General features: G+C 28.5%; 2 protein-coding genes across 2 annotated transcripts; one reads left to right on the top strand and one right to left on the bottom strand.

Annotated features, from left to right (window-relative positions):
- Positions 1-577: 577 nt before the first annotated feature.
- Positions 578-5,937, bottom strand: LOC111630833 (ATP-dependent DNA helicase Q5-like). The gene has a single exon (XM_023374997.1). It carries the CDS (start codon positions 5,784-5,786, stop codon positions 2,934-2,936), a length of 2,853 nt encoding a protein of 950 aa, XP_023230765.1. The 5' UTR covers positions 5,787-5,937; the 3' UTR covers positions 578-2,933.
- Positions 5,938-6,026: 89 nt separating this feature from the next.
- LOC111630834 (bolA-like protein 2) lies at positions 6,027-9,785 on the top strand. Its single transcript, XM_023374998.1, has 3 exons — positions 6,027-6,187; positions 9,422-9,516; positions 9,592-9,785. Exons 1-3 carry the CDS (start codon positions 6,122-6,124, stop codon positions 9,695-9,697), a joined length of 267 nt encoding a protein of 88 aa, XP_023230766.1. The 5' UTR covers positions 6,027-6,121; the 3' UTR covers positions 9,698-9,785.
- Positions 9,786-15,862: the final 6,077 nt, after the last annotated feature.

Below are 15,862 nucleotides of genomic sequence, written 5' to 3'. Positions count from 1 at the left end.
TAGTGAGTCACCATATCTCATTTTTTAATTTTTATGTAGTAAATAACATGATTATAATACAACAGGATTGATACACGCAGATGGAGAATAGTAATTTCACTAGCGTGTTGTGGTGTTATGAACGGTGACCTTTAGCAAATAAGAGTTCACAAGCACTTTCGAATAGCATAAAGTTATCATCATCACGTGAAAAATTGAATACAACTGTTTCCAAGTTTGGAACATTTGAACACCTTATGGATTTAAATAAAGCACATGGGTAGAATATTAATTAATTTAAATTTGAAATAGAATAAAATTCAAAAACTCTTGAGCAGCCATATGAGTATTGTAATATCCCAAAAATGTGTAGTGAACAATAATAAAGTACTAGAGATGTTGACTAGTTTGCTTAAATAATGTTGTCCATATTTGTGGAATTTCAAATTTTATTCTATTTCAAATTCAAATTAATATTCTATCCATGTGCTTCGTTTAAATCCATAAGGTGTTCGAATGTTCCAAACTTGGAAACAGTTGTATTCAATTTTTCACCTGATGATAGCTTTATGCTATTGGAAAGTGCTTGTGAGCTCTTTTATTTGCTAAAAGTCACCATAACATGCTAGTGAAATTACATTATAAAAATGGAAGACTAGCTCAAGTGCACAAGAATAATTCTAATTATTAATGCACTAATTTATTATTATGAAATTCAGCATATATAGTAAAAACCTAAGTACATCATTTTAGCATTTTTCTGTTAATTGTAAATGGTTGCATGAGCATCTAGGCAATCATTTGGACTACTTGAGCTGAAGCACAAATTTACACATAATTTCATTTTATGCAGTACCTGCTAGCATACATCCCTCAAATACAACATGATGATACCATGTATTATTATTATTCTATTACATATATCAATTTGGAATCAGTTTCCATTTCATACATAACAACAATTGATTTCATAAGATCATGGAAAAATTTATTGAATCAAGAGTGATTTGGATTCAAAATATTTGGCATTCCTAATCAAATACTGTATATCTAAACTTTTTTATTCATTAATACTCTTGAATACTATTTATTAAAACATATTTTCTCTCAGTTCTTGATTGATTGCTATTCTCTCAATTAGTTGTATTTCCTTCAGAATTAGCACAAAGTTGCTGTTGAGAACAAATCACACAGGAACTCTCTTTTTGATGGAAAAAGGTTTATTTTCTATCATTTATAATATGTCTATCCTTTTAAATTATAGAAAATAAACCTATTTTTTCCATCAAAAACAGAGTTCCCGTGTGATTGGAATTAGCACAAGATTGCTGAGAACAAAAGGAAATACAACTATTTTCTCTATTTTTTTTCGTAAGAATATAAACAAAAATATATTGATACTAAATAAATAGTTTGTGCAATTCAGAATAGATGAATAATTTTACAGGTACAATGCATTGTTTTGCAATTGTAGGCATGCAGATTACTACAGTAGGCCAATTTGCATACATCACAGCATATTTTTCTATTATGATCTGATAAAATTTATGCTTTTGACCAAAGCAGTCTGTTTGGCATTGTATGCAAAAATTCCTTCTTAAAAAAGCAATAATTAATTGGATAGCAATGAAAAAAAGAAGTCAAATATCACTATGCAACAAGTTTAAAAAAAAAATCAAAATCTATTATGTTTAACAAAAAATAATTATTTAATAACTTTTCAGTACAAAATAACTTTTGATCCTGTATATAATGTGTTTCTTTGAAGAATGTGAAAGTGAAATGTATAATTTCATAAATAAATAAAAAAGTTGTACATTTAGACATGTGGACCACATATATAGCAAACTTCAAATAATTTTTACAAAAAACATTTCTTATAAAAAAACACATTCTTAGTAGACAGAACATATTCTTAAAGACAGCTACTGATGAGGTCCCAAGTTTTTATTCAAATTTTTACAAAAATGGAAAACATTTAAAAGGTATATGGACTACAATAGTAGTTCACACACCTGCTCTAAGGTTACTAAAGTTATTTATTTTTAGATGATTTTAAAATTATAAAATTAATTCCTAAACAGTTTGAATGCAATTCATTTTACAATTTTCAAATTCTATTATAGTCTTTAAGGGTAGAGCAGAATTAAAATTTTTTTTTAAAGGAATAATATTTAACAGATAAAATCTATATTGTATTGTATCTCCAATTTTCAAAAGATTGTCAATTTATTATTATTATTGGCTTTCAAACAAAACATGGATGTAAAAATAGTTATCAAAAATCAGATAAAAAAGTTTTCTACTCATGAAACAATCTATCTACTATAGAGAATTTAAATGTCTTCAGTATTTTTTATGTGAAATAATTTTTTATTTTTCAGTTTAAGCTTTCAATTCAATAAATGAAGACAAACTAAGTTCAATATGTTATTTTAGATCCCATCTTTTATTTGATATTTGAGAAAATCAAATATTAGAAGGGAGGAAACAAAATCAAAATCAACATTTTTATTCATTTTATTCATTCAGAACTTACATTAAATGACTGTTTAATGTAAATTCTGATGCTATATATTTTCTTTAGATTTACATATCTGATTAAATGCAGCAATTTTCATTAGCAGCATTAAAAATATTAATAAATCAAAAGTTTTTATATTACACAGAAGATATTACAGTATTTGTTGTTTTGAAATATATAAATTTTAATTTATTTTGGAAATATATTTAAAAGCAAATTTGAAATCTACTCAACAATAAATACCCATGGTGTTTGGTTGAATTGTAATAAACTAAAAAAATTTCAAACTGACAAAACATCAAAATGGCAAATTAACCTTTAACAATCTTATCACTAACTCAAATTTTATCAAATATTTGCTTTCTTAAAATATATTTTGTTTTATCAGCATCTTCTTTGGTTTAGTAAAAACAATAGTTTACCTAACAGTTTAACTATGCATATTATTCAGATCATCTTCAGATTTTATTACTTTGCATTTTTTAAATAGTTTATTTATGGCACTTTTAGCAAATTCTTCACTTACAGTATGTGAATCCACCAATTCATGTGATATCTTTCGACATACCACCTTATATAATTCTTTAGTTATTTTCTTTTCTTTGTACTTTGGATCTAAGTACTTACGAACTAAATCTACTGCAGTTTGAAGATTTATGCTATTATTAATTTTATTTTCCATACTAACTACTTTTATTTTATGAGTTTTCTTTCTTCTCGAATCTTTGTGTTTTTTTTCACTATGCAATTTATTACTTTGACCATCGTTTACTAAACATATTTTAGAATCTATTTTATCTTGTTTTTTCTTAGTGTCTTTTGTCTCCTTATTTTCAAAAAAGTATTTAATAACTGGTTGAGGTTTGGAAGATGTTTCTTTCGTGTGTTTATCAAGATTCTCATTTTCAATTGTACTGTCTAATTCTGAAGAAGTATCAGATTTTTTATCATTTTCACAAATAGGCTTATTTTCAAATTTTTCACTTCCTTCTGAAGAATTATCATTAGTATTCAAATTTAATATTAAATTTTCTTCTTTGCTGATATGTTCCATTTCTTTTTCTTCTTCCATATCTCTTGTAGAATTTACATCAATATCAAATTGTGAACTAATTACAGATGTTTCTGGAATTGTTTCATCATATCTTCTTGGTGATTCTGAAAATAAATTAACACTCTGATCATTTAAGTCATCTTCTGAATAATTTTCATTAGACAAAGTTTCATTTTCTTCACTTATATCTGGACTTGAAATTTTTCTTGAATTTGATGTTCTATCATTGTCATTATCTTTTTTATCATCTTTTGAAGAAGTTGAGAACATATCTAATAATGTATATAACCTAGGTTTTGATTTTTCTTTCTTGTACTTTTTAGCAACACAAATAGAAGGATCAAAATTTTGAAGTAAAGAATGTAATTCAAATTTACTTGAACACTCTCTGATTGATGTAAATAACTGAACAAATTCTCTGCGATACATGTGAATATTTCCTTTAGTGCTATAAATAAAATATTCATGTGATTTAGCACAGTCCAATAAATTTTCCTCATTAAACTGCAAATTGCATATTTTATTAACTCGATCATAGTGAGATTTTAATTCTTCTTGTAATTTTTCTAAATATTTTTCTCGAATTTGAACTGTTACTTCTGGAATTGATTTACTGTCAGGTTTTAAAACGGATGAATCTTTTGAAGAATAGTTCTTATTGGATGAAGGTGTCACTTTTCTTCTTTTAAATTCTTTTTGAATAAATGCTGTAAGTTGTTTTCCTGCTTTTCTGTCTGCAGCTTCTGAATCGTAATCATCATCATCGTTATCATAAGAATTTGTTTCATTTATAATCCCTATTCGTCCACCACCATATAAATTATCATTGTCTTCTTTTGTATGTTTTTTGTAGCCTAATTTAGTAGTAAAAAGAGTTGATTGAAACTGTTTAATTTTATTTTCAACATGACTTAATTTATAACATACATCACAGTGCTCTTTGCAATTTGTAATATTATCACCGAATTCACTTGCCAACAATACGTGTCGACACACTGCTTCCTCACAGTATTTTATAACACGATTAAAGGCTTTAATAGCATTTTCTGCTTTGGATTTTTCATTAGATGTTTTTGCTGCATAAAAATCTCGTTTTAAAAGAAACAAAACAGATTCACGATCACTACGAGAATAATATATACGGCATCGCGACGGCTTACCATCTCTTCCCGCCCTACCAGACTCTTGATAATATCCGGCAAGCGATTGCGATGCTGTCCAATGTGCAACAAAACGAACTGTTGATTTATCTACACCCATACCAAAACTTATAGTAGCAGCTATAACAGGAACTTTACCAATCATCCAATCATTTTGAGTTAAAGTTCTTTCATTTGATTTTAAACCTGCATGATAAGGCTTTGTAAGAAGACCAAGGTTAGTTAATTTGAATGAAATTTCTTCACATGCCTCTCTTGTTCTACAATAAATAATACCACAGTTTCTATTTTCTGGAGGATCATCTTCCCACATCTCACCAAATGCCTGTAATGCAAATACTTTTAAATTTTCATACGGGTCATCCAAGCAATCCTTAAACATAACATCGTAGAAAAGATTCGGTCGAAAACACGGCATTTTAAATAACTTGGCAGGCTCTCTAAACTTAAGATGGGACAGTATATCGTCTTTCACATTAACGGAGGCCGTGGCCGTGAGAGCGACCCACGGAACGTCGGGATACTTCTCTTTAATTTCACTCAATTTTAAATAATCCGATCTAAAATCGTGACCCCATTCAGAAATGCAATGCGCTTCGTCTACCACAACTCGTGCTAAATTTTTCTTAACAAACAATGTATGTAAAATATTTCTGAAACCAAAAGTAGCTGCCTGTTCGGGAGTTATATAAAGAAGTTTAATAGTCGGTTCATTTTGGCAAAGATCCTTTTTCACTCTTTCTCTTTCTGATTTTGACAGAGTCGAATTTAATGTTTCTGAAGGTATTTTTAAAGCTCTCATCTGTTCTAATTGGTTTGTCATTAATGCAATTAAAGGAGAGATTACAATAGTCACTCCTTTTCTCTTATTAAATAAAGCAGGTAGTTGGTAGCATAAGGATTTCCCAGCACCTGTGGGCATCGATATAAAGACATCGTCTTCACCCAATGCTACACATTCCACAGCATCTCTCTGCAAATCATTTCTAAAATTTCTATAACCAAAAACTTCGTATAATATTTTATAAAGTTCTTCAATACAACTGTTATTGACATTATACAACGCCATTATTTTAAATATTTAAACTTTTCGTAATCGAAATAACGTTTTTGTAAAATGCATACTCACTACATTTTTATGTAAATTGAATGTAGCCAACACTCGCTTAATCCACGTTTCATCCACGACTCTGTTTTATTTTTCTATTTCATTCGAAAGCCAAAGACCACTTTGTATAAAATTTCTTCCGATTAGCGATGTATTGCGTCATAGTATGAATTCAACCAATCCGATTCTTTTTTATTTAATTGCAGTATGCCGGTGGATATAGGTGGCGCGCCAGCGTGAAGTGTGGTGAAAGGTAAACACGCCGAGAAAGTAATAAATTCAAAAAAATATTAAATATGTCGAATTATACAAAAGATTATATCGAAAATAAATTAAAAACTGAACTAGAAACAACCCATGTTGTAAGTATTTATGAATATTTACGTTACTAAATTCATTTAATTAATAAAACTATAAAGAGTTGTGTGATTATTACATTATATATTTAATTACTGAAATTTTCATTTATATATTAATAACTTGAGAAAATTAAACATTTCTACATATTAGTGAATCAATAACAAGTCAAATAAAATCATTACAATACTATTAATACCATTGACTACTTAAAGTTAAAAATCTATTAAAAAGTAAAAAATTACCTTCTTTAGTAAAGGAAAATTAATCTACACCAATATTTGCCTTGTCAAACCATCTTCATTTCGTCAGTAACATGTTTCACTAATTTTCTTCCCTCTTCTATATGGCAATTCATTTTTTATGGATAAGATATCTCTGCAATAAGTTTGCTTTTAACAGTCATAAATTTTTAAAAAATTCATTTATTCTTCCAGTTTATTAAAATTAAGGAATTATGTATTTGGATCTGTTGTTTTAGAATCTTTAAGTTGACTAAATTTTGCACTACTTGCTTTCTGCCAAACATTAGTTTAGCAGGAATGTATTTTACTCGACCAAATTTAGTGTATCAAGAAACTGATTGTAGAAGCCACATAACTAAAATACTGGCATATATAAGCAAAATTGAACAGTTAATACTATTATAAACAATGTTCTCTCGTATTTCTTTAAGTTCTGTTATGAATATGTTATTAACCTGAAGCAGACCTTGGGTGAGGCCAAAAACTTGTTCCTGAAATTTAAGCATTATCAGAGATAAAGGTTCATTGAGTGGGAGTGTTTAGATATTGAAGTATACTAAAATGGTATTTAATTTTTCTTAATAAATATTTACAATCATTTAGAGAGAATCTTTAATTTTGTAACCATATGTTGTGAAAATTATTGTTCAGTTGAAAGCTAGGATAACCAGTTGAGTGTAAGCAACCATGAGAAAATTAAAATTGATTAATAAAGACATTGATTTATTGTAGTATGTGTACAAGAATTTTTATAAATGGAAATGGATAAAATATTATCAATAAATTAAAACAAAAACTAAGATTTATCATTTCTCTACAATAAGTTTAACTTTCCTTTTTTTTATGGAGAGTGACCATATGCTGGTCCCCAGCTGCAGAGTCATTCTTATGCTGCTGTATTATATGTATTGCATGTGGATACTGCTAAGCTGAGGAACTTAGCTACCAAAGCTGCAGCTCAACATGTACAGTACATAAAGTTTTAAATTTAGTGTAAGATACTTTTTGTTTTTGAGCAAATCTTATAAATTTTCATGTTTTAAATTGTGTATGTAATTTGGATTCATTTTACTGTTGTAGATTACAGTGAAAAAATATACAATTGTAGATAGCATTGAGTTGACAATGTTTTAGAAAACTTATTGTTTGCTACCTAATTCAGCAATTAAATAAAGGTTTAATTAAAGAGATTAATGTTAATATTATAAACTTATTTTTAAGAATTCTCATCTTTAATTATATATCATCATAGCAAAATTATTCAAAACAAAGAACAAAAATAAATATTTTGTTTATGAAAGATTTACATTTTTTATATTATAAAAAATGCACAATGGATAGGCAAAAAATAATTTTAATGGAATTAGTTCATTATATGTAAAAATTTATATTGCATATAAAATTTTTTTCATGGTTCCTATGAAAGGCAAATTTGTTTTTCTCTAAATTAGAATGTTTTGTTTTTGTTACAAATTTTTATATACAGTCAGTCCAAAAAGTCCTGGCACTATTGTTCTAAAAAATCAAAAGTAAATAGAAAGATTTTTAATATTTATGATCTACATTGTCTCCTCAGTCTTAATGCACCATTGACAGTACAACCACTGAAAAGTGCTTGAAAATTCTTTTGTAATCCTCTTGATGTCTTCTAAATCATCATACTGTTTACTCTTCATGTTCAGTTTGGACTGTGGAAAGAGGAAAAAGTCACATGGTATAAGGTCTGGCAGATATGCTGGATGAACAAGCACAGGGACTTGTTTTTGAATCAAAAACTGCTGCACAATTCCAGCTGAATGGGCTATCACATTGTTGTGAAGCAGGAAAAAAAAAAAGAGAAACAAGAGAAAAGGAGTGACTATTGTAATCTCTCCTTTAATTGCATTAATGACAAATTACTTTTTGTTTCCCATCTTTTGAGGCAAATATCTATTTCAAAGACATTTAATTACACCCAGATAGAAGCAGGAAGTCACAGTGGGATAAATTCTTTGCCTCAAAAAATGTGATGAGTACCCTTTGTTTTGAATTTGATCCTTTAAACTTTGCCTGGTCATGTTTCACCAGTATCCAATCACTCAGAACTTTGCCTTTTTGACAGATAGTGAATAGGAATTTTAGAGGAGAAAACAGTTTTTGTTACAGAAATACTGTATGTGGCATTATACATGTCTAAGGAACAAAAAGAATTAGTATAATATACTAAATTTTAAAATGGAAGAAATTGAAAGAATGGTTTGCATAAATTGAACAAAAGAAATAAAAGCTTATAATGATAATTACAGATGATATTAAGATTGAAAGGAATCAGAAAAAATCCAATAACAAGTTGCTTAACTTTCCCAACAAGATTTAAAATTTTGGTGGTGTCATCTATTATGATATTTTATTTAAAAATTTTTTTTTTATGTTTTTATTATAAAATGGCAAAAAGCTTAATTTTGAGGTTAGAACAGGTTTTATAAAAAATTGTAAATGCAAATAACCTGTAAAATATGTCATTAAGTCCAACCATACTTGATAACACACAATCTCACTTTATCTCCCCACCTTGTCAACCTATAACTGACAGAATTTAATAACATCAATCTCTCTAATATAAAAACCTCCCTCTAAAATTTCAAAAATTTTTGACAAAAAGCACAGGAGTTAAGATTCAAAGAGGATGAATAAAATTGTGCCCCATACACACACACTAAAATCCATACATACAGAATAAACCCCAAATTCTTTTGCATTTCTCAACATTTCAAGATCCTAAGTCCAAAAATGTAAATCTTGGGGAAGCCTTTTTTGACCAATTACCATACTTTCTGTTATGTATAACAGAGCCAAAAAAGTAAAAATTATTATTTCATATTGAGCATTTTTTTATTTTTTTACTATAATAATAATAATAAATATTCAACAGTGATCATTCACAATATAAGGAAATTTATGTCTTGTCTGTTCAAATATTCTCTATAAAATTTAAATTATTTTAATTTTTTTCAGGAAGTTGAAGACTTGTCCGATGGCTGTGGAGCTAAATTTAATGCTCTTATAGTTACTTCAAAATTTGATGGTAAACCCTTACTTCAAAGGCATAGGTAATGAAGGTGATATATTAAATTAAAATAATATACTTACAATATATATTTTAATAAAAATACTTTTAAATTTAGAATGGTGAATGAAGTCCTAAAAGAAGAAATGAAAGTTATTCATGCTTTTACTCAAAAGACATTAACCCCTGAACAATGGGAAAAACAAAAATTAACATCAGCATAATTGTAGAGAATTAAATTTTTTTAATAAATTGACTGATAACTTTTTATTTTCTAATTATTATTTTAATGCAATTTAGCATTATTATAAATTTCAGTATTTTAATTTTTTTTCCATTTGGATTAATTATTAATATATGTAAAGCTGACTATTAAGTGAAATACTTTATGGAAAAGTTTAATAAATTTTTATAGTATTAATTTATTTATTAATTTCTAATTGTTTGTAATACAATTTGTAATTTTTCTCATCAAGTGTAGCTTATCTGTTCGTAATATATTGGGTTGTTTACTTGGCCACAGAAAAGATTTTTTAATTAAACTAACAAACCTTTGTATTTAATTAAATTTTTAAAGTTTAAAACTTTGATCATCCTTCAAAGAAAATTTAAGATTACTTCATTACATAAAAAGAAATTTTCTTGTCATAATTTTCTGTTAAATTTTATTTAAAGTTATAGTAAACTTCATGTCAATTTAAATAAGAATCCATTTTAATCTGGATTAACTACACAATGTTGAATGAAAATTTAAAGTACAAGCAAGGAATTATCATCCAATATCTGAACAAAACCAACAGAAATGGACAATACATATTAGAAATATTGAGATAAATATTTATACATGAATAATTAAATCATGTTCAAAGTAATTTGTTGAAAATTTTGGGTTAATATATAATTTAAAAAATCTAATGATTTCCCTAAATTCAGGAATGCACAATCTTTTCTGAAGAAGGGTCAGATTAAGATTAAGTTTACTGACCAGGGCCCCCCGGACCATTTTTACAACCGTCTTTGTTGACAAGGAGTCTAAGTCTATTACTTTAGCTGTGGGCAGTGTTGACAATCACGGGAAGTTTATGGCTTGACATGGTTTGAAATAATTATTAAAATATCGTTATTTTTATGGTTTCTCAGCACTATTTTCACTTATTTTTATGTTATTTGATGCTATTTAGACAAATGAGCAAGTTTTCCAAAGCATAAAATTGAAAATTTTCTGCCAAAATAGAAACTTTCTGATAGCATTGAAAATGATGTTCTAACATCACTTATTCTATTTGATTCTTCTAAAAATCGTTATAATAGACTTAAAATATTCGATATCTAAACCAGAAAGTGTGTTAGCTACAATTAGCCAAACTTCAATCGCTCCCATTTCTCACCTGGAAAAGTCATAAAACAGTTGGGTGCTAATGACTTTGTGAAAGGAAAAAAGTTCTATTCTTGAAACTTTGAACTTGTTTGGGAAAGGAAAAATTTATCTAGCTAACAGATGGCAATTTTTCCAGGTTACTTTTATTAGATTCTCGGTTACTTTTATTGGATAAAGCCATGTGTTTCAATCCTAAAAGTACCATCTCAACTTAAAAGGAGTGTAAGTAATAATTTTATCGTCCAATGAAGTGGAAAAGGTTCTCCATAGACTTAACATAGGAAGGGTTTGTTTCACTGCATTAAAGTAATAGGACCCACATCGCAACAAAGCGAGTAAAATCCATAGACACACTTGAAAGTAGGGATTTGGCCCGTATCTTCTGCGGGCTGCATAAACATTGAAGGGGCGCCGTATGTGGCCCCTGGGCCGCAGGCTGTGCATCCCTGCCCATGTCTTATCAGTCATTTCATTTGAAAAATCAGTATGTGATTTTTCAAATGAAATGACTAATAAGACATAAAACCCAACATAATTAAAATTTTAATAAAATTTAATTCAAAATATTTATGTGAAATTTATATACAACTACAGGAACAATTTATTTCAGATTGCGAATAATTTAAAATATTAATGCTGAATGTTTATAATTGCAACAATCTCAACGAGTTAAAGATGTTTTTGACATTCAGAATGCATTCACATTCATTCATTCATTAGTTTAATTGTACATTTAAAACAAGGTACAAAGTCCTGCCCCGCAGTGAGCATTACAGGAGCATATCCTGTAATTCATAATGCATAAATCCTAAAATGCATTCACATTTTAATCAATGTAAAGGATCATGGAAAAAATTATTTGAGAAGTACATTGTTAAGAAATTTAAAAAAAAACCATAATGTAGAGTGGCCCACAAAAAATACCCCACTTTCAATTATTGGCTAAAAGGAACAAATGAGACAAAATGAAATTAAGAAAAAGAAGTTTTTTAAAAACTTAGTTTTATTCATAAAACATTACGGAAACTTACATAACCAATACTTTGTCATTTAAGGCGACCACATTTTAGTCAAATTGGTGAATGGCAGTCTGGTAATATCCTGAATATATCATAATGAATAAAGTTAATTTTTATCAATATTTTGGAATGCATTTCTCTCAGAAAATAGTATTGATAAAATATTTAAAAATTAAATTTTCTCAAATGCATATAAATTATTAAAAATTGTAAGTAAAATTTTAGACAAGTTTTTTTTGATATAATTAAGTAAAATCTAAAACTGTCAATTTACCATATTTTTCTAACTGTTCAACCATATGTCAATAGCAATGAGGTCAAACAACAGAACAGGACAACGTGGAAGTCAATTATACTTTTATGTTCACAAAAATATCATTTCTTCATTTAACGAAAAAGAAATAAAAAAGGTTTTATAATTCTAATTGGGCTGCAATTTGAAAAAATTGTAGACCTGTAAATTTCCTCTGTGGTTCCTTAATCTCGAGAATGGAGTTAGATAGATAAAAGATGAGACCAGATATGGAAACCTTAGGGGAAGGAGGCCCTGATTAACTATATAAAAACTTCTGATGCAAACAGGAAGTCATATTATTTCAATTCAAAAATTTTCCCCTGAAGTGTGTTAGTCAGTGGTGCGTAAACTATTTTTATTTCCGACCCCCCATTTTGTGTAAAATTTTCTCGTGACCCCTGGATAGACAGTAGACTTTTTATTAATCTTTAAAGTGAAATTCTGGGATTTGCACTTATGTTTCTGCCTTATTAGAGGTCTGAATAAAACACATAATTTTATGAAACAATGCTTTTATTTATGCATATACTTGTTGAAGAAAAGCCTTATATTTTTTATTGTCAAATAAATTTCTTTGGCGACCCTGAAAATTTTTCCCTCTGGGGGTTGCGACCCATGGTTTGTGCACCACTGAGATAGATGACCAGCACGACTCTGTTTCTGCAGGAAAAGTATGATGTACAGGGGCAAGACTACTAGTTTGAGGGGGAGAGCTATATTTTAAATTAAATTAAATAAATTAAAAATGTGATAAAAAAAATTGTAGTCCGGCATTGTAACAATGTCACAATAAATAATTGCTCATTATTTTTACATTCATCTTTGGATGTTAATTAAATTTTTTTATATTCTGTTATTTTATAAATATACATTTTTAAAAATTAATATTTAAAAGAATTGGTATATTTAATTATATAAAATAATGTGAGAAAAGTTAGCAAAAATGAAAGTATAATATGCTAGAACTGTGTTAAATTTCATGTAAAAAGTTTTATTTGAAAAAATTGAAATTTAAATGTTGCATTTATATAGTTTATATTATTAAGTATATTTGTTTTTTAGGTTAAGAAAATTATTACAAACACATTTTGGTTTAAAAAATTCTATGTGAGGTTCTGTAGATCAGTGGTTCTTAACCTTTTTATACTCGCGGACCACCAAATATTTCATAATTTTTTTGTGACCCCCATTTTTTAAATAATTTATACTGTATTTGTTAAATTATCTATAATAAATAGATTTTTTTATTATTGCTTTATTTTTAAAATTCCAAGCATTAATAGTTTCTTAGAATTACTTTGGAATAAAAGAAGTAAATACTGCGGTGTAAGTAGCATATTGCATTTATTTCTTCTGTACTAACAAAGTTCTGTGTAGGAAGAAATAAGAAATAAATAAATAAAAAACTAAATACGAAAACTTTATCTTTCGTATTTCACTTTTCGATACGATATTCGGTTATACATAAATTTTTTTTTATTATATTCTGAAGGAAATATTGCATAATTTGGCGGCCCCCGGCAAACTTCTTACGGACCCACAGGGGGCCGCGGCCCCCCTGTTAAGAAACACTGCTATAGACCAGTGTTCCGCAAGCTTTTTCTATTCGTAGCACACCCATGACTCGACATGTCTCAACACGGCACACCAAAATGTCATTCCCATCAAAAGCGTATGATATGATACTATTAATAGAATTACGTAATGTCACTACTCTATTATTATTATTATTATTATATTAAACAGACATCAACACCCGTGAGCAAATTTATTTTACATTTAATTTCTTAAAATACATAAAAATGCGTGGCTTGTAATAAAGAATAAACGAATATCATCTTATAAGATAACACTTGAAATACAAGCATAAGAAGCACAGCAACTGTGATAAAAATATATAAATAGAGCTTGAAATAAATAGAATAGGGCCTATGTAAAAGTTCACGTCACACCTTACACCTTGTGACGGCACACCGGTTGCGGAACACTGTTGTAGATAGTGTGCAGTGGTTTCCAATAAAATAAAAACATGCTGACGTAAAATAGTTTATTTATTTCTAATATCATCTACAGTATGTGTTCTCATCACACTCCCCCCACACACCTAACAGGAAAGCAAAAAACGGAAACTAATCTCATGATGTACTTGATGCCTCTTGAATCCAGGAAAAATGCAATTGATTTCATATTTGGTTACATGAGTAAAATTATCACAACAAAATCTAAATTCTGTTTGATTTCTACCATCCTTAAAACAGAATTTGAACAAAAACATCTGAGATACAAAAAAATTGCACCGAGTTAAAAATTATGACAATTTAGATAACAAAAAAAAAAACTTTTTGAGTATTGTACTTTATTATTATTGGATTTAAAATACAGTATAAACAATTTGGTTCCAAGAAGAGCAGTTTTAATAATAAGTGTAAATCAAATTCAAACAGTTTAATTTTTTTAAGAACAGAATCTGTGTATTTATTTGAAAAAATAATTTAGACTTTGAAATACAGTCGACCCCCTATAACACGGTAGATACGTTCCGGTTTTTATGAAATCCATTTTCTACGAGTCCTTAAATATGTGAGCCAATCACAGCCCGGCACGTATGCAGTTTACGGACTACGGCTGTTTGAAAGGTTTTCTTCCATAAAATTAATCGATTCTAGACTAATTCGCTCAACATTTCCAAAATACGTATAATTTTTTTTGGGAATAATCTATATAAACTATGCTATAAACAAAAAAATAGGATTACTTACCGAGTGTGCACCGTTCGACGACGCTATTGCTTAAACTTATTGTCGTGGTAGAGCGGTGCATCGAATGGCGTTCGCGTGCTTCCTGATAAATTATTTTTTTGCAAAAACTTTGCTGAACTTTGGAGACATCATTAATATAAATATAATTTTTATGACCGTTAAATAATAATACATAAACCGTTAAAAATAATAATGGTTTTTAGTAGATCCGCTGCTCGTTTAAACTCAACGGTTTGTGCAATATCCGCTATTGGTCTAGATTCGACCAATCCTGTCGCGACACGAGTCGGCGATGACGTTTAACCGTATTATACGAGTCTCTTTTAGCGTGTTTATAAAAATACGGTCACAATTTTTTCGCCGTCGTATAGGAATCCGAACTATATGAACCCGTTTTATAGGGGGTCTACTGTAATTACAAATGTAAGAACGTGAGCACATTCATATTCACAATAATCAATTTGTAGTTAAAATTAATTCCTTTACATTATAGATTTTTCATCTAATTATCAAAATTTTATCATTTAAGAAAATTTTCATTATTTTTTTTTTTACCTAGAATGAGAATTTCGTGACACTAAATTTTTATAAATGGTTTCTTGGAACAATGAGCACAGCAGTCTCTGCCCGAAAGACAGAGAGAATTTAAAATATGCATATTGTAGGATTGAATGAAATGCATGACTATAATACAATTGTTTATTTGTTGTTTTGAAACCGTGTTGTACTAAAATTTTTTAAACACAAGATCGTGTTATTAATCAATCACGTGGCTTCTTTTCTATCTTTATTTAATTGATACGGTATTTCTACACGTTTCGGGCTTTTGGCCCCTTATCAGTCAACATTAACCACGATAGGGCACTTGTACACTATAAGTTTGCATATCACAAACCCGAAGAATGAGGTGGTTTACATGGACATTATAAAATTCCGGT

The sequence above is a fragment of the Centruroides sculpturatus genome, unplaced genomic scaffold, assembly GCF_000671375.1.
Source record: "Centruroides sculpturatus isolate CEXI.00-Female unplaced genomic scaffold, Cexi_2.0 scaffold6, whole genome shotgun sequence".
NCBI classification, from domain to species: Eukaryota; Metazoa; Arthropoda; class Arachnida; order Scorpiones; family Buthidae; genus Centruroides; species Centruroides sculpturatus.
The sequence above is the reverse complement of the archived record's forward strand: the minus strand, read 5'-3'. Positions and strand labels throughout refer to the sequence as shown.